The 19,181-nt window shown below is 46.6% G+C and overlaps 1 protein-coding gene across 3 annotated transcripts in view; it reads right to left on the bottom strand.

Moving 5' to 3' along the window:
- SHANK1 (SH3 and multiple ankyrin repeat domains 1) overlaps positions 1-19,181 on the bottom strand; it is a 1,403,433-nt gene that overhangs the window by 33,485 nt on the left and 1,350,767 nt on the right. For all 3 annotated transcript variants that reach the window (XM_078655298.1, XM_078655300.1, XM_078655299.1), the window contains one exon: positions 14,922-17,514. In XM_078655298.1, the coding sequence (XP_078511424.1) occupies positions 14,922-17,514 (2,593 nt within the window). The remainder of the gene's footprint in view (positions 1-14,921; positions 17,515-19,181) is intronic.

The raw sequence follows: 19,181 nt of genomic DNA, 5'->3' as shown, positions 1-19,181 counted from the left end.
TGCCATCAATCTCATAAAGAGGATATGAGCTTAGCATTTGGTCAAGGAGTACTTTGGAGCAAAATTCAGTTCTAGTGGGTAGAAGAAAGTCTGAAGTCTTAATCATACATTGTTATGATTCCTGTGTCTAGTACAGCTCCCAGGTATTGGATTCTACGCTCTGGTACGCATATTAGTCTTGTTCGGTTTAGCTTGTACTACAAATGCTAGAGGATTTCAACAAATAATTTTGTCTCCCTTCTACCATGATTTTGCAATGTAATGTACAGTACTGTAGAGATGATCGTCACTTCAAATCTCAAGGACCTTCTTTACTTATTCCTAATCAGGATATGGAAATGTAGATTTTGCTTATCCGGACAAAACCTAATCTGGCTGATGCAGATTTGGATATTTATCTGCTGCAGACATCACACCCTCAGTTCCTCTTCATTCCTTGTTACCCAGTCTTTAGACCAAGACAGGGTGTGAATTCCTGCATGGGAATGTTCCTTCATACAACAGAACAATGATAATAATGTTACTTATGCTTCTCAGACTTGCTAATGTTTCTACAGACTCTTTCATAGATATAACAGTACCTTCTAAGTAAGCATATTCGGAGAGAAATATTTACTTGCATTTAGGAGGGGAATGTTTGGTAGACCACCTTTTGAGGTCAGCTTGTAAGCATTCCGACCACTGATCAACACCCCATTGTATTTTGACATGTTCTACAGCATTGGAAGATGGATGATGATTTTACCCTCCACGTGGGTGCATGATAGTGTATGCAGAGACTGTCATTGATTATTTTTTACAGTTTTCTAACCAACTGCTGCTGGATGATGAGTTTCTCTCTTATGCCTCTTGATTAGTGTCTTGGACTCTGATAGTATGTAGATTTCTGCATTACAGGTTGCAACTAGTGCCTATGATTTCTTTGAGCACATCTTTACTGTAGAGCTCTTTCAGAATTAAGTAATTCTACTTTTTCACTAGGCCCACACTTTTGGGGTGGTTTTTGTCCATGTTTTGGACCTTAATCTTTGAGTTGTAAGAGAAATGGGCAGCGCTTAAGAAGGCTAGATCAAAAACACTTCGTTAAGTATCTAATTTGAAGCCTTGGGGCTGAAATTAGGATGTCTTGGGAAGGGAAATGTCATAACAGCCATTGGCTTAGGTACTTGATAGCAGTAAACTAATAGTTATCAAGTTCAGAAAGTCTTGCCTTGTCTAAATTTACTCTGCAAAGCATTTCATCATGAGGGGTAAAAGATGATGTTGAAAATGGAAATTTCTTGCACACAGCTGAGACGCGGTAACTGTTAACGCTTTAAGAGATCTTACTCGTATACAACTTTACATTTCTTCTCTCATTAGGGCTTTTGCAGTCTAGCTGTCAAGAATGTTTCCAACTTTAGCTCCAACAAGCCTGATCTCAAATGAATGAGAGGCATAGAAGGCAAGATAAGTTACAGAAATAAAAAAATAGGAATGATTTTGTAGTCATATGAACATTAAGCCTGGTGGCAGCTTTATTCATAATGTCACTACAGGTTGTGAAATCATTACAAGCTAGTCCTTTAAGCAGATCCAAAATGTACTAGATGCGGAAGATTAATTTGCGGGGTTTCTACAACTAAAATTGTACTGCCCTGTGATACAAAGTTAGAAACTTTGAATGTAATCTCTGAAATAGCTGTTTGTCCCATACAGCCCTTCTCTTATATAACTTTATTGGGCTATGTGAATAAAATCCCTTCCATGCTACAAGAACTTGATCACCCTCTCTCTATTGTTTGTAAAGCGAAGAGTTGCTTCTCGCTGGGTATGTGGTTCCACCAACCCCCAATACATTTGACTGGCTCCAAGATGTGACACTGCATAAGGAATAGTTAGTTGCTTATTTGGAATGTATGCCTTCTCATTCAGGGCTAAAGGGCACCTGGGCCCCACTTCAAGCATGCTTAGTTCTGATGTCAAAGGAGAGACCCACAGATACCTCAGACAGTAAATCTGGGTCCTCTTAAGAATTCTTTGGTGTAGCCGAGGCACATACTTGAATTTTGACTTTCCGGTGTGACTAACTGGCGAATATTATGCTGGTCAATGAGCAAGTGGAGGATGTATTGATGTAGTAGTCTGAGAACCATATGATACCATGCGTAGGGACTCTATAAAAGTGTCATGATGGTGATGCACAAATGTATACCGTTTGCACCTTACTGTGAAGTTGGGGGGTTTCTATGTATAGTTGTACTATGACAAAACTCTAACACAAAAAAGAAGATTGTTTATGAGTGTCACCTTTTGTTTGAGTAATACCAGTGAGGCAGGAGAGTATATGCTTCAGTTGGATTCAGAGTTTTTACGAAGATGTCTTCATGGGACTAGATGATCTATAGGCTTGGGTAGCACATCAGTGTGTCTGCTCCTACAAGCGAATGGTTCAAGGAAGGAAATCTCATCCTCCTTCTTTGAGGAGCTTGCTGTAGACCTCTGACTATATTGGAGGCACTTAAAAGGCACATGTCTTCCCCACAAAGTTAGCCAAGGGAAGAGTAGGAAAGTACTATTGTCTCTGGAATGGATTTGGCAAAGTCGCTGGCAGGGTGTTAAGAGCCATCAGCATACAGAGCCTTAATGATGGAACATCCCCTGTCAACTGTGAACTTTTCTGCATCAAGCCTCTCAACAATGTTCCCAAAATTAAAACCCTCAGCTATAAGGAAAGGCCTCTATTGATAATGATTTCTAAACAATGATCACACTTCCTGTGAAATCCTCAACTTTGAGATCCCACAGCCTATCTATCTGTTCAGTTTCTTATATGCCATTTCCTGACAAACTGAGTACACACCCACAGTCTAGGAGTCAATGAAATTAAAATGTAGGCAGCATGGTCATCCGGCAATGAAAAGGCAGTGGTAGAAAAAGAAAGAGAATAAATGTGGAAAAAACACCTTACCTCCACGTAAGGGTTTGTAAACATGTAAGATTAAAAAAAAGATGAGCCAAGTCAATAACTACTGCAAAAACTGTTTTCAGACTAAATCAAGAAAAGGCGCAGCCCATTGTCCATGGATACTTGCTCCACAGAATGAAAAAAGAACTGGGGCAAACTACCACTGTAGCCACAGTCTGGGGTTCTTGGACAGCACAGCGGATTTCTAGTGGCAGACTATAATTTACATACTATGAGATATCTGCCTATTGGTTTTCATTATTTTTGCTTGAAAGAACAGAATTGAAGTAGGCCTTGAGCAATTTATTTGCTTTTCAAGTTGGTGTAGAAACTAATTTGTGTTTTAATTTGTTCTAAGGAACTGTTGCCTTAGAAGGGAATTAACAATGGGGGCCTGGCCATGACATTCGCCAAGATGGATGCAATCTTGTGAGGCTCTGGTGGTACTAGCCTCTAACTATGCTGATTCTCTTCCATCATTGCCTCTTGCCCAGAGATGCCGCCCTGCTGCTTCTCCTGAGAGCCGGCACTACTGAGGGCACAGTCCTTTGGTGCAACCAACACTCATCAGGTGCAGCCCGGCATCGACTCGCCGAGCGGTGACAGGGGGCGCAGGTGTGCCTGATGACAAGATCACCCGATCTCGCTGGTGCTGCATGCCACACCTGCTGTCCGGTGGAGACTTGGTGGATACCCATCAGACAAGGAACAAACCCAACCCGCATCGTGCCCCACAATTGCTATAGGTTGTCAGGACACTTCATAACTACATGCATTGAATACACCAAATTATGATCTTCTAAGCCTGCCTAACTACCATGATGCTCTTTATTTGTCACTGTATCTTTAGATATGCCTTTTTGGTGTGTCTCCTAGCAGCCTATTGTTGATCAATTGTCTGCTATATCTGAAAATCAATAAAGACCTTTAAAAAGAAATAAAGAAAGGAATTAACAACTTTTGGAAAGAGATATTTCTATTTCTTAACACTGTTTTGGGGAGATAATCTAGTTTTCATTAATATTAATTAGGAGCACAAGCTGGACACTCCGAGTTCTAGCCAACATCAAAAATGTGCTATTGAAATATACATGAAGGCGCTATAATGATTCTGCGCTACAATCATTTATGTAACTAAAGCACCTTTTGCTAAAACTCAGACTCCAGGTGCACTTTAGTGTAAATTCACATCCTCACTAATGCTATCTCCACCTCTACTCTACAATATAAAATCCAATTCCTGTAATTGTGGGTCAATCAATCAATCAAGACATTTATAAAGCGCACTACATACCCGTTAGGGTCTCAAGGCGCTGGGGGGGGGGGGGCTTAGGAGTGCTGCTACTGATGGAAGAGCCAGGTCTTGAGGAGTCTCCTGAAGGCCAGCAGGTCTTGGGTCTCCCGTAGGTTGGTGGGGAGGGTGTTCCAGGTCTTGGCGGCGAGGTGAGGGTGTAGAAGCTGAGTCGTCTGTTGAGGTATGCTGGGCCGGTGTTGTGAAGAGCTTTGTGCGCGTGGAGGAGGAGCTTGAAGGTTACCCTCTTGTTGACTGGGAGCCAGTGCAGGTCTCTCAGGTGGGGTGTGATGTGGCTGCGGCGGGGGATGTCGAGGATCAGTCGTGCCGAGGCAATCTGGATGCGTTGCAGCCGTCTCAGGAGCTTGGCCGACGTTCCTGCGTAGAGGGCGTGTCCGTAGTCCAGCCTGCTGGTGACGAGGGCCTGGGTGACTGTTTTTCTCGTTTCGGTGGGGATCCACTTGAAGATCCTGCGGAGCATTCGGAGGGTGTTGAAGCAGGATGAGGAGACGGCGTTGACCTGTTTAGTCATGGAGAGGGTGGCATCGAGGATGACCCCTAGGTTGCGTGCGTGATCGTGGGTGTTGGTGCTGTTCCCAGTGTTGTCCGCCACCAGGAGTCTTCCCAGGCTGAGGTGGTGAGGCCGAGGATGAGGAACTCTGTCTTGTCTGAGTTCAGCTTCAGTCGGCTGTTCTTCATCCATTCGGCGACGGCCTTCATTCCTTTGTGGAGGTTGGTTTTGGCGGTGTGGGGGTTTTTGGTGAGGGAGATATCAGCTGGGTGTCGTCCGCGTAGGAGATGATGTTAAGGTCGTGCTGTCGGGCGACGTGGACGATGGGTGCCATGTAGATGTTGAACAGTGTAGGGCTGAGCCCTTGGGTACGCCGCAGATGTTCTCGGTGGCCTTAGAGCGGAAGAAGGTGAGGAGGACCTCTGTGTTCTGCCGGTGAGGAAGGAGGTGGTCCAGTCCAGGGCCTTCTCTTGAATTCCAGCGTCGTGTAAGCGTGTTCGTAGTGTGTTGTGGCAGACCGTGTCGAAGGCGGATGACAGGTCCAGGAGGATGAGGGCTGTTGTTTCTCTGTTGTCAAGCAAGGTCCTGATGTCATCGGTGGCGGTGATGAGGGCGGTTTCGGTGCTGTGGTTGCTGCGGAAACCGGACTGGGATGGGTCCAGTATGTTGTTCTCCTCGAGGTACCGGGTCAGTAGTTTGTTGAAGATTTTCTGGGTGACCTTCCCTGGGAACGGTAGCGGGGAGATGGGTCGTAAGTTCTTGAGGTCCTTGGGGTCCGCCTTGGGTTTCTTGAGTAATGCGTTTATCTCGGCGTGCTTCCAGCTCTCCGGGACGGTTGCTGTCATGAAGGAGATGTTGATTACTCTCCGGAGGTGGAGTGCGATGGCTGTGCTGGCTTTGTTGAAGATGTGGTGAGGGTATGTGTCTAACGGTGATCCGGAGTGGATGGTTTTCATGAACTTGCTGGTGTCCTCGTCGTTGACTCTGGTCCAGAAGAGCAGGCGGTTGGTGCGGGTGGTGGTCGTGGGGGTGGTGGTTGTCGGGTGGTCGTGGCGCTGAAGCTGTCGTAGATTTTGGCGATCTTGTGGTGGAAGAAGGTGGCCAGTGAGTCGCACAGGTCTTGCGAAGGCGGGATGTCGTTGGTGTTCGAGCTGGGGTTGGAGAGTTCCTTTATGATCTTGAAGAGCTCTTTGCTGTTGTGTGCATTGTTATCTAGGCGGTCCTTGAAGGAGGCCCTCTTGGCGGCTCTGATGAGTTGATGGTGTCTGCGGGTGGCGTTCTTGTGGGCTGTGTAGCTGTCCGGTGTTTGTTCGAGGAGCCAGTTGTTCTCCAATTTTCGGCATGTTCGTTTGGAGGTCTGGAGGACTTCAGTGAACCAGGTGGCTTTCTTGCTGGTGTGGCTATTGGAGGGTGACTTGAGCGGGGCGAGGGTGTTGGTGCAGTCGTCGATCCATTGTCTGAGGTTGCGGGCGGCAGTGTCGGGATCTGTGGAGTCGGTGGGTGGGTTCTGGGTGAGGGTGGTGGTTAGCTGGTCTTCGGTGACTTTGCTTCAGCAGCGTCGAGGCATCTGTTGAGTGCGGTGGTGCGCTTACTGAAAGTGAAGTGGATGCAATGGTGGTCGGTCCAGTGGGGTTTGGTGGTGTGGTTGAAGGAGACGTGGGGGCTTGCGGTGAAGATGGGGCCAAGTGTGTGGCCAGCGGCGTGGGTGGGTGTTGTCATGAGCTGTCTGAGTCCGAGGTTGGCGATCAGGGTGGTGGAGTTGGCGTCGTTATTGTTCTCAAGGTGGAAGTTCAGGTTTCCTAGAAGGATGTAGCCTGTAAAGGCGAGGGTGTGCGTGCTGATGAAGTTGACGATGGAGTCGCTGAACTGTGGTCGTGGTCTGGGGGGTCTGTAGACGAGGGTTCCTCTGAGGGTGGCGTTGGGGTTGGTGTGTATATGGAAGTGCATGGGTTCGGCGGTGCTGAGGGTGTCGTCGGTGTTGGTCGAGACTCTGAGAGTGTTCCTGTGGACGATGGCGATTCCTCCTCCTACTCCGTTGGTGCGGTCCCTGCGGGTGATCTTGTAGCCCTCTGGGATGGCTATGGCGATGACGGGTGCTGAGGCGGGGTTCAGCCTGTTCTCTGTCAGGAAGGCAACGTCTGGGGTGGTGGAGTAGAGAAGGTCCCAGAGTTCGACGGAATGTTTGCGGGCGGAGCGGGTGTTGAGGAGGATGCAGTTGTGGTAGTTGGGTTCCCTGGTTGGCGGTTTGGCTGGCCGGATGCTAGTGAAGCTGCAGCTCCGGCAGGTGATGGGTCCTTGGGTGTGCTACGGGGTGGCCAGGTAGCAGGTGTGTGATCGTCCGGTGTTGAGTGCGTGGATGGTTCTGGCATCGAAGCGGTATTGTGGCCTTCGCGGGGTGCAGGGGTCCTGGCGCTGGGTGCGGTCGGGCTTGCCTTAGGCGCGACTTTGACGCGCCAGCTGCGCGCGCCCGCGCACGGCCGCCATAAGAAGGAGAGGTGGGATGGAGGAGCAGCTGGGAGCGAGGGAATGGGAGCGAGGCTACAGGGGACTCAGCGGCGGGAAGCGGGTCCGGGAACAGAGGCAAAGCGGGCACAGGGGGACAAAAGGAGAGCAAATACAGTGGGGCAACAAAAAGTAAAACCATGAAAGTAGTAGTAGTAGTAGCTTAGTAGTCTCACCTTAGTAACCGCCTTGTCTCTTCTTGTAACCTCCCACGAGAACATCCCCTGTTACATGTGTTGTTACTCCCTAGATCTTAATTACAGCGTCAAAGCACTATTTTCTTAAAAGGCTTCAGGAAAGACACACACTTGGTCCCGTTCTTCCTCATATTATGTCTTTGTGGGCAATCTAAATTTCAGCTCCTCTCCTCTCCCTAGTTCACTTCAGTTTTCCAGCTGAAACTGACTCAATCATCCCTATATATGTGTAATTCTTATCCTGGAAGGGTTCATATGGAACAAGGGCAGGAGACGGATGGCACTCCGTACACTACAGCAGCCAATGGAATAGGGTGGCCTAGGTGCGCCAAATTTCGAACATTATTGTTTGGGAGCGCAGCTGCACTGGCCAGCGAGATGGCTAGCTGATCGGCACCTCGAAGAAGTAGGTGGATTGCCGACACGGAGAGCACAGGAAATGGTAGGGTCGATGATGCTCCCTGGACCTGGAGCAAGGACCCGCTGAGGGGTGAATGGTCTGGTGAGTGTGGTTTATCAGAGATATAAGAAAGGCTCAAAACTTATGCCGGATATATACCCATCTTCTACGGCCATTAGACTGAACTTGATGACGCCCTTTCGCACAGTCATAGGTAGAGAGGGCATTGCGGCCTGGAGATATGCGACGTTGAACTTGGTGGGTGACTTGTTCAGAGAAGTTGGTTCCTTGGTGGCACAAAACTCGACCCAGCTCATGAATACAAGTAGCTAGGAGTCATATTCGACAAGGAAGGGTCGTTTTGGCGCCAGAAAGAGAAAGCAAGAAGGAAAGGTCTGCTGATTGCTTTAACAATGAAAAATCTTGCAAATAAATTGATGGGGCTGACTCTGACTCCGCTTCTGAAGGTAGTCCAGGCTAAAGTAATCCCCTCAATTGCTTATGGTAGCGAGGCAATGCGGGAAGAGATGCAAAGGAGCTGGATAACACACAGGTCAAAGCCTACAGTACTATGTTCTGCCTTCCGTCCTGTATATCACCTGCTCAAATAAGGCTGTAGTTTGGCCTTCTACAAGTTCTAGATAGGTATGGTGCTTATATCATCTGCTGGCACAAGAACAGAAGTGCCACTATAAACACACTAAACTATCTGCTATTGCATGATATACGGTACAAAAGGGGGTGGTGATGGACGGAGCATCTGAACCAATTAAACACTCACACCCAGTCAAAAGATCTGGGTTTGATCCATCACCGTTCTTTAGCCCACTCTGCCACCCCAGTTCAGACATGGCTATATGCAAATCAGTCTGACCCTGTGCCTCATGGGAACAGTCCAGCCCGAACTGCCAAGCCATGCCTTCCCTGGACTGGAAACAAGCTTCCGAGGACCGGTTTCTGGCATTCCAGCCGTCTTCAGCCCAGCTTGTTTGAATCCAGTGGCAAAGTGAGCAAGGGTCTTACGTCTGAGCATACCCTGCCACACTTATGGCGGCCAAAGCGGTACAATAGGGGGTGGTGATGGACGGAGCATATGAACCAATCAAACACTCACACCCAGTCAAAAGTTCTGGGTTTGATCCATCACCGTTCTTTAGCCCACTCTGCCACCCCAGTTCAGACATGGCTATATGCAAATCAGTCTGACCCTGTGCCTCATGGGAACAGTCCAGCCCGAACTGCCAAGCCATGCCTTCCCTGGACCAGAAACAAGCTTCCGAGGACCGGTTTCTGGCATTCCAGCCGTCTTCAGCCCGGCTTGCTTGAATCCAGTGGCAAAGTGAGCAAGGGACTCACGTCTGAGCATACCCTGCCACACTTATGGCGGCCAAAGCGGTACAAAAGGGGGTGGTGATGGACGGAGCATCTGAACCAATCAAACACTCACACCCAGTCAAAAGATCTGGGTTTGATCCATCACCGTTCTTTAGCCCACTCTGCCACCCCAGTTAAGACATGGCTATATGCAAATCAGTCTGACCCTGTGCCTCATGGGAACAGTCCAGCCCGAACTGCCAAGCCATGCCTTCCCTGGACCAGAAACAAGCTTCCGAGGACTGGTTTCTGGCATTCCAGCCGTCTTCAGCCCGGCTTGCTTGAATCCAGTGGCAAAGTGAGCAAGGGACTCACATCTGAGCATACCCTGCCACACTTATGGCGGCCAAAGCGGTACAAAAGGGGGTGGTGATGGACGGAGCATCTAAACCAATTTAACACTCACACCCAGTCAAAAGATCTGGGTTTGATCCATCACCGTTCTTTAGCCCACTCTGCCACCCCAGTTCAGACATGGCTATATGCAAATCAGTCTGACCCTGTGCCTCATGGGAACAGTCCAGGCCGAACTGCCAAGCCATGCCTTCCCTGGACCGGAAACAAGCTTCCGAGGACCGGTTTCTGGCATTCCAGCCGTCTTCAGCCCGGCTTGCTTGAATCCAGTGGCAAAGTGAGCAAGGGACTCACGTCTGAGCATACCCTGCCACACTTATGGCGGCCAAAGCGGTACAAAAGGGGGTGGTGATGGACGGAGAATCTGAACCAATCACTCACACCCAGTCAAAAGATCTGGGTTTGATCCATCACCGTTCTTTAGCCCACTCTGCCACCCCAGTTCAGACATGGCTATATGCAAATCAGTCTGACCCTGTGCCTCATGGGAACAATCCAGCCCGAACTGCCAAGCCATGCCTTCCCTGGACCGGAAACAAGCTTCAGAGGACCGGTTTCTGGCATTCCAGCTGTCTTCAGCCCGGCTTGCTTGAATCCAGTGGCAAAGTAAGCAAGGGACTCACATCTGAGCATACCCTGCCACACTTATGGCGGCCAAAGCGGTACAAAAGGGGGTGGTGATGGACGGAGCATCTGAACCAATCAAACACTCACACCCAGTCAAAAGATCTGGGTTTGATCCATCACCGTTCTTTAGCCCACTCTGCCACCCCAGTTCAGACATGGCTATATGCAAATCAGTCTGACCCTGTGCCTCATGGGAACAGTCCAGCCCGAACTGCCAAGCCATGCCTTCCCTGGACCGGAAACAAGCTTCCGAGGACCGGTTTCTGGCATTCCAGCCGTCTTCAGCCCGGCTTGCTTGAATCCAGTGGCAAAGTGAGCAAGGGACTCACGTCTGAGCATACCCTGCCACACTTATGGCGGCCAAAGCGGTACAAAAGGGGGTGGTGATGGACCGAGCATCTGAACCAATCAAACACTCACACCCAGTCAAAAGATCTGGGTTTGATCTATCACCGTTCTTTAGCCCACTCTGCCACCCCAGTTCAGACATGGCTATATGCAAATCAGTCTGACCCTGTGCCTCATAGGAACAGTCCAGCCCGAACTGCCAAGCCATGCCTTCCCTGGACCGGAAACAAGCTTCCGAGGACCAGTTTCTGGCATTCCAGCCGTCTTCAGCCCGGCTTGCTTGAATCCAGTGGCAAAGTGAGCAAGGGACTCACGTCTGAGCATACCCTGACACACTTATGGCGGCCAAAGCGGTACAAAAGGGGGTGGTGATGGACATGATATACAGCACAGGGAGCACTCCCAAGCTAGAAGTTATCTTCAGCTAACCCTAGAATCTACCAAACTAACAGGACTCTGAGATGTGCAAATTGGCTATTCTAACTTTAAAAAACGAGTCTGGAAGACCATAAAACAAATTTCCTTGGCGGAGGACAAGGCAAGCTTCTCAAACAGATCGCATGCCTGGATGACCCTTAACCAGGGTTACCCTAAGTCCCTAAAAATGAAATTTCTGAGGCATAGGATGGAAATTTTTCAGTGTGCTCAGCACTTTCTACCATGGCTGAGGACATTAGCACAAGAGCCCAGCAAGCTGTGTAATACCAAGCAAGGCGACATTTTACATCTAATCTGCTTATGCAAGGAACTGCACCAAGCATGGGAACAGCTTCTTAAAGAACCTTTCAAACAGAAAGGCATCTGTACCAGGAAGCAAGCAGTGCTAGCCTGCTTAAATCCAGAAAATATACAACTAAACTGCAGAGTGGTAAAATTCCTTATGCTGGCTAAACAACAAATGCCCAAAACATCAAACGTTTTATCAGGCCTTGACACCACAGTTCCTGTTGACGGTAATATGTCTTAAGCCGTACTACTCTAAGGACATACCACCAGCAGCACAGGGATAATCCCTGTAATAAGTGGAGTCAATTTGAACAACACACTTGATACAACTTGATAAAAGGGAATACATGGCTGGAGCAAATAAATATGAGACTGCAACTCACAGTATCTAGCTACTTAATGTCATTCATTATGATTACAATAAATTCTGATTTTATATTTGTAAAGAATTTTTACCTATGGGTCTTAACTGGTTTTATCTGAAGATTGCCTTTCATAATTCCAAAACCAAAAAGGCAGCAAAATTGGATGAAATCATACTGACTGTTGACATTTTTTTTGGGGGGGGGGGTTGTTTTAAGCATTAATATTGCAATGGTTTTAATTGACTATGCAAAAAATAAAGAAACTTGAAACCAACCGGTGGGGCATTTTCTGGCCCTTAGGACACTGATAGTGGAGATGGGACGCCTGTGGAGTGTTACATATACAGCACCGGAACACACGCTGACCCAATCCCTACATGTCATGTGGCCTGGGCAAAAACTATAACTTAGTTTGACAAAGCTTTGGCTCACACAACAACAGACCATTTGTCGCTCACACACAGACCCCGGGAAACAGATAGAGGCTGTGTCCTAACGTTCAAGGAATGGAAACAAATCATACATTACGCAAGGTGTTTTGTAATCCCAAATTCCAGTACATACAATTTAACATTCTGCATAGGGCATACCTCACCTCGTTCGCATTGCACAAAATATTTGAGTCTTCTTCTCTTTGTCCAAGGTGCCACATGCATAGCTCGGATCTGATACATATGATCTGGTCATGCCTGGATGCTGTGACACTGTGGACTGAAGTCACAAATATACTAACCACACTGACGGTTCGTGCAGACCTCTACACCTTGGAGGGAGCACTACTGGGTTTATTCCAGCAATAACAAAAACCTCAAAATGTAACCAACCGATTCATAGACTTGGCATTGCTCATTGCTGGCCGGGCCATTGCGATGCACTGGAAAGCCTCCACACTCCCGATAAAACAACACTGCCGAGCATCGACAAACAAATGAATCAGGGCTGACGGCTGTGATGTGGAGAGAGGAGGCTAGGCGCCTGCGTATTGTTCCAATTGCTGAATGCTGGGAAAATATGCTACAAGAACTGCAGGACTCACAAGATGCCACCCACCCCGCCGACGAGCAAAGGTTATTAGTGTTCAGAGCCCACTGAACTCCATTTGGTGCCCTAAGTTGGGTAGGGCAGCTTCAGTGCAGCAATACTACTGTCCTGTTATGCTTGATAAGTAGGATGCTTGCTGTCTCCATTCCCCACGTGAGAGGGAGGGGAGAGCCCTGGAATCAAACATTAAAAGATGTTGTTTACTGCCTAGGCCCACAGCACGCACCTCACGACTGGACTCTAAGGCATTAAACATACGGATATTAGCAATGCTTGCTATGTCAATGTGATCTGCTAGATGGCTTAGTTTGTTTTTATATTGAGTTTCTATCATATTAAACCATGTACTCCTGTCACAGACAGATATTCATTGCATTGGCCAACCTGTATTAACGTTCTTTTCGGATGGTATTGTATGATGTGCATATTATGAACAAATAATCTATAACAATTGGTTAAACAATAAATAAATATGTGAAATTCCTATCCCCTTCTGATCCAAACCCTATTCCTTGCTCTGACTTTGACTCTAGCTTGATCTCCCGACTTGACAACAGGTTCCTGCTCTCTCTTCACATTTTAGACCTCTATCCAGTTTTGTCTTCTAAAGCAGCAGTACCATGTACGGGGTAAATGTCTCACCTGCTACTTCTTCTCTAAAGGCTGTTTGCGCTATTAACATGTGAGCTGTACTGCTGGAGTGCTGAGTAACCTGAGCAACGATCACTTGCACCAGCAGGCGTACTCCTGCCTATAAACTCACTTTTTGTGAGTTTGTTCACGGAGGAGATGTAGAGTGGAAAGGGGAGCTCCCGGCTTGTTGCTGGAGCCACCTGCTGCCCTATTACAAGTGGCAGTGTGTTTGTGTAACGCATGTCACACTGTGTCTGTGTTAATAAAGTGTGTATGTTACCTATTTTCAAATGCAGAGGAGCACCCGTATGCCAAAATGTCAGCCATCCCAATCTTGAGTCGGGCGAACTGCCATGTTTCTGGAAACCACTGACTGGCATGCCATCAGATATTGGATCCCCAATTAATACATTTCACATCTATTTAGGGACTAACTTTCCAACGTCATTTTTTTCCTGTTAGAGGCTGCCCCGAAAAGCCTGGAAGTTATAGACAGGAAAAAAGTTTACATGACCCTTACATGCCGTGAGAAAACTACCCAGGTGTTAGATCAATACCTTTTTGCTTTTCAAATACAAACTACTGGTTTATGAGTTTCTTTTTGGAAAACAAAAAGCTTTGCCGAGCGGCCACATAAACATGGTGTCCACTGAGCAAAGCTACAGTGCCTTCAGATGTACAGCCATGGCGGTGCCTTCTCCGAAGACAAAGATATCTCTCCACGCAAGCGCAGATCTCTAAATATGGCGGGACGGCAAGATCCCCTCAAACTTGAAATAAAGTGGTTTATCTGCTAATTTGCAACTCTGCACTTGTGTGACAGCAACTGTGTCGTATTGTTAATACTGAAGTATATGTGTGATAGTACATCTGTAGAACTACTGCTGTGGAAGTGTTTCTCTTGCCTCCTTCCTTACCTTAAAAATATTGAGATGCTCTAGCTTCATTGAGTGCACAGGAATACATTTTTGACAAATCTACCAGCTTGATTTCCTATAAGACTCCCAAAGGTAAGAGGACAAAAGTAGGTGAGCAATATGCACCGTAAAACACAAGACAGCTGCTTGAATTAAATCAGCATTAAACAACCTAAGACAACGCTTTCTCTTGTGACCCTGTTTTGATTCCAGTTTACCTTTTGAACAATAATTGTATCCCCATCTCCTCTTTAGATTAGCTCTCCTCAGAATAAAATTCGGTTTTATTTCTTATTCAAACTCAAGTACACCCTATGATTCTGAATAGAATTATCCACTCTGACCCAAACTGCAATTCCTCTTTTAATGCTGTCTAGTTACACCATAAGAAACAGATACTAGATATGTCCTAATTTCTCTGAATCTGACCTGGCATGATACTGCCCCAGTTTCATAATCTGTATCTCATCCAGTGTCTCTTACACACATAAGATCCCATGGTGAACTTCTACTGACCCTAATGATTCCTCTTATCCTAACCCACACTAATATTGGACCCAATGTCTCCTTGACATTGTTCCTTCTTTAGTTCTTTCTCTAACCCTGATTCAAACTGTTACTCTGGCTTGAGTCTGTCCTAGCTCCTGAATCTTAATCTTATGAACATGTACTTGCATACAAGCATTACCTGTGCCTATGGAGTGAGCTGGACCTGTCTGATGTGAAGGACACTGATGATTCAGGGGGCCTGGACCAGGACACACCACTCATTTGCTGTAGCTTTGAGCTCAGCTCATTCATGATGCTAGATTTCATGCTGGGGTTAGGAGAACCCTTCCCTTGTGAGCACTCTTCCCATGGTAATGTTGGTGATTTCCGCATGGACTCTTTTGATGGCTCAGAAGGAGTGCCAAGTGATGTCCCAAGGGGTGAGGGCAGAGTGAAGAGGTTTTCAGTGCATGGGGCAATAGAAATGGTTGTACTGGTGGCAGTGATGGGATCCCTGAGTGCTCCTGGTACTCTGCTTGGGAACGTTCTGGATCGGATCTTCGTTTGTAAAGGAGTCTTTTCAGCCCCAAATGCTTGTCCATCTAGATATGTGATGTAGGTGTCAAGCAGCTCAGTGCCTTCAGTGGAGAGACCAGACATGCTGGACAATGTGGAGACACTGCTGATTGTCTCTAGATGGTGGTCGCTACTGCTTCGGCTGTCAATTTCCTCTATTCCAGAATCAATGACTGTCTCTATAGTGTCTGAAGCTGGAATCTGAATCGATGACACTACTGATGAAAAGTTAACATGAGGTTCTTTGGGTTCAGAAGCCCCCTGCGTTAAGGTAGCCACTTCACTGTCATATGAGGTGAGACTCGAGGTGGTGGAGTCTAAATTGGGAGTGATGCCAGAATCAGGGGGAGGAGGAGGAACAGGAGGTGGAAGTGTTGTCTCTCCACATGATGTACTAGGAGGAGACTCTGCCTTGTCAAAGCTGTTGGAGAACTCTAGAGGTGGAGGAAGAGGCTCTGTGAAGAGAAAGTCATCATCTACATCAATTGAAGGGGCAGGAGGGGGAAGGACAAGAAGCGGAAGGCCGTTTTCCTCCTTGTTACACTCACTGCGTTCAGAGTTCCTGCCAGAAAAGTTGGGATGAAAATCTAAAGTTGACGGTGAGGCTGCTTCTCGCTTTTCTTCATTTCCAGATGATCGTTTACTTTCATCCTCTTCTTCTGATTTATTTCTGCAGTTCTCCATGAAACGCACATGCAGTTCTATCTTCTCATTCTCTTCACCACGTTCCTTCCATGATTTTCCACGTTCTGTCCCTTGGTGCATTAGGTGTCGCGAAGGACTATGTCTGGGGCTTCCTTCTGACCTCTTTTCATGATTTTGTGATATCATACAGGGCTTGTACTCTATCTCTTTCCTTTGCCCAGATCCCCACAGTCGGAGAGATGTACCACCATGAGGTTCAGTAGATGATCTAGAGGACTCTCCAAAACGTGGAGACGATGATCGGGATTTCCTCCCCTCAGCTTCATTCCTATTTTGCTGTTGCGATTCCTTCAAGGCTCGCTCTCTGGCAGCTAATGCTAGACCAAGAGGTGAACTGGGATCCAGGACCTTTCCTGTCAAGGGATGTATCAGTGTACTAGTCACACTTCCAACCGGGCTGATACTGGACAAAGCTGGCTCAGTGGAGTGAGCCTGGAGTGGTGGTATGAAAGTTGAACACACAGTGCTGAAGGCACTAGTGGTGCTGGAACCATAGACCTTGCCAGTTTTGGGCTGGTAAGAGAATCCGCTAGCAATGCCAATGCTCTCAGGAAGTCCAAAGTTAGCAGGGACATTCAAGTGCATGTACGGCTCGCTGGCAAACATGCCTTCATCAATGGATTTTGACTGCTTGAGTCTGGGTGCTGGCGTGGGCTCTGGTTCCTCATCAGCCAAGTCAGTAGACAAAAATAATGCTGACTTGCGTCGGGCTTCGTTATACCATTCTCGATCCCGACGTGCTGCTCCTACAATTGCGGCTCCAAACTGGCTGGTGAAGTCAATGTTGTCCCTCAGCTGTAGAGATGGAATTGGGTCAGGTTGAATCTCCGCCTCCATGCTGCTCCCTTGACTGCTCCGACCACTGCTGCTGGTAGATGGAGCCTTTATGATGATAGTGGGGATGGGAATGGAGTTCTTTTCTTGCTGTTGTTGTTGCTTTGGCTGATGCTGTTGTTGATGGTGGTGATGATGCTGTTTCTGATAATGCTGATGCTGTTGCTGCTCATCCTCTACCTTCACCTGCTTCACTAGTCCTTTCCTGCGAGCTGCCTTTGCCGGCACATACATGGCAGTGCTGGCTGCCCTAGCAGGAAGGTTGAAGTAACGAATCTCTTGTGGTTGGCTCTTCCAACTCCTCATAGAAGACTGCGCTGCCATGTTCACACGTGGTTGATCGTCTGTAGCCTGGTCTGAATCCTGATGGTAAAGTTGGACCTTTTCTCGCCTCTGTGGTTGCTGCAGTTGCTGCTGTTGCTCTAGCATTTTCTTATCGAATAGGCCAGGTTCCTGACGCAGCGATGGTGAGTATGACCTGGGCTCTGAGCTTGGACTAAAAGGGGATCTGGCATTTGGGCCAACTCGGGCAGTGGGAGAAGAGGCACTGTTGAAGGGTGGATCAGGTGGCGATGTGGTAGGTGGAGGTGGGATGTCTTCTGAGCTTGGCACAGACAGGCTGCGGGTGAACTTCATGAGTGGCGCAGACAAGAATGGCTTATCTTCATCACCGGTTCCTGCAAGAAACAAGTGGATTTCAGTTAACACAGAAACCCAAAGAAGAGTGACAAAAAGAGGGAGAATGTCTTAAGGAGAAGCTGGTAGCTGTAAAGGTACAGGAGGGACAGTGATAATCTATCATGTTATGAAATTCTGCCATATCACCTAGTCTCTCAGCCTTCTAGAGGTAAACGTGCCTGACTTGTGACCCCACCCCTACATGATATTCCAAGGCATTAGTCTCTCTATTTCTCTCCAGATCAAACTACTTTCAATTTCACTGCTGAACTATTGTTATAGAATATCCATATACAAGTACAACTAGGATCCAATCTTGAGTTCAAGCTTTAATGCCTCTTGAGGAGCTCCAAGGGTCTGAGCCCTGAATACCTTATTTCATATACCAGAAATCACTAGGGGCTGATGAGAAATGTCCAAACAGCCTTTCCCTTTTGAGCAGTCTATTCAAGATCAAAGGATTTTCAACTCTGGGAATTAAAAAGGATGTGGCTAAAATGCTGAAGGTTCAATATCACAGAAGAAAAGATGGATTTTCTTTTTCTGAAAATCTTTTTATTATTTTTAGACAAAAGACAAAAGCATAAAATAAACATAACACCAAGCAGCAAAAATATCTCACAAGGAACCTTGGACTCTGCATTGTAATAAATTAATGAATTCATGAGATTTCAAAACAAAACATATTTCAGTTTTACTTGGTATCATACTCTGCATCTCTCCGTGATGGAGATAAGCAACAAACATGGCAAGAAATCTGAAAGATTTGAAAGGCCTTCTTGGATACGCGTGTAACCTGAGCATTATATTATGTTCATGACTAGTTTTCAGTGGTTTGTTATTAAAATCTCCAGGAAATACCTATATTGTAGGTTTACCACCTAATCCACTATTAATTTATTTACTAGAATAATCTTGCATCATAATATTATCAGAGACACAGTCAAATATATCAAAAGAGTAACAGATCCAAGACAGCTAAAAACAATCTGTATATGGCTTAGAATCATATTAAATTAACATATGATATGAAAATCTGTCTAGAATGTGATCAGATGATAAACATCCTGTGACACTAGCAGATGACATACAACTATGTGCATTCTCAGATGATAAACAGATGGAAAACTGACACTGGCATTATCAGATGATAATCAGTCCATGCCATAAGTAGACCATGGATTTATGAACCAATTGCATTACTAGATGTGGAGCACCACATGGCATGATCTAATGATAAACAGCTATTATAAGCAGTTACCAACCTTATCACAAGTCAAGACACTCATGGCCATATCAGATGATTACTGATCAATGACGCCGTCAAAGCAGAAGCAGATATCACTTTGCTCAGACTATAAGCCACATGTGACATGATCTGATAGTAAGTATGAATTGAGAGTAGCAGAAGGGGAGCAGTAAAGGATTTTATGGGAGTGTAAACATCATAAGACTTTATCTAATGCTAAGTTGCACATGATACTGTCAGATAGTAAGCAGGCAACGTAATTATCAAATAGTTAAGCAGCCCATAGCTTTATCAAATGGAAATAGCACAGGACATTATAAGATAGTAAGCAGTAGTTCGTATTGAGAAATGGTATGCAGGCTACAGAATATTCAGATGATAAGCAGATTATGGCATGATAGTAATCAGCATATGGTA

This window comes from Lissotriton helveticus, chromosome 7, assembly GCF_964261635.1.
Source record: "Lissotriton helveticus chromosome 7, aLisHel1.1, whole genome shotgun sequence".
Classification (NCBI taxonomy): Eukaryota; Metazoa; Chordata; class Amphibia; order Caudata; family Salamandridae; genus Lissotriton; species Lissotriton helveticus.
The sequence above is the reverse complement of the archived record's forward strand: the minus strand, read 5'-3'. Positions and strand labels throughout refer to the sequence as shown.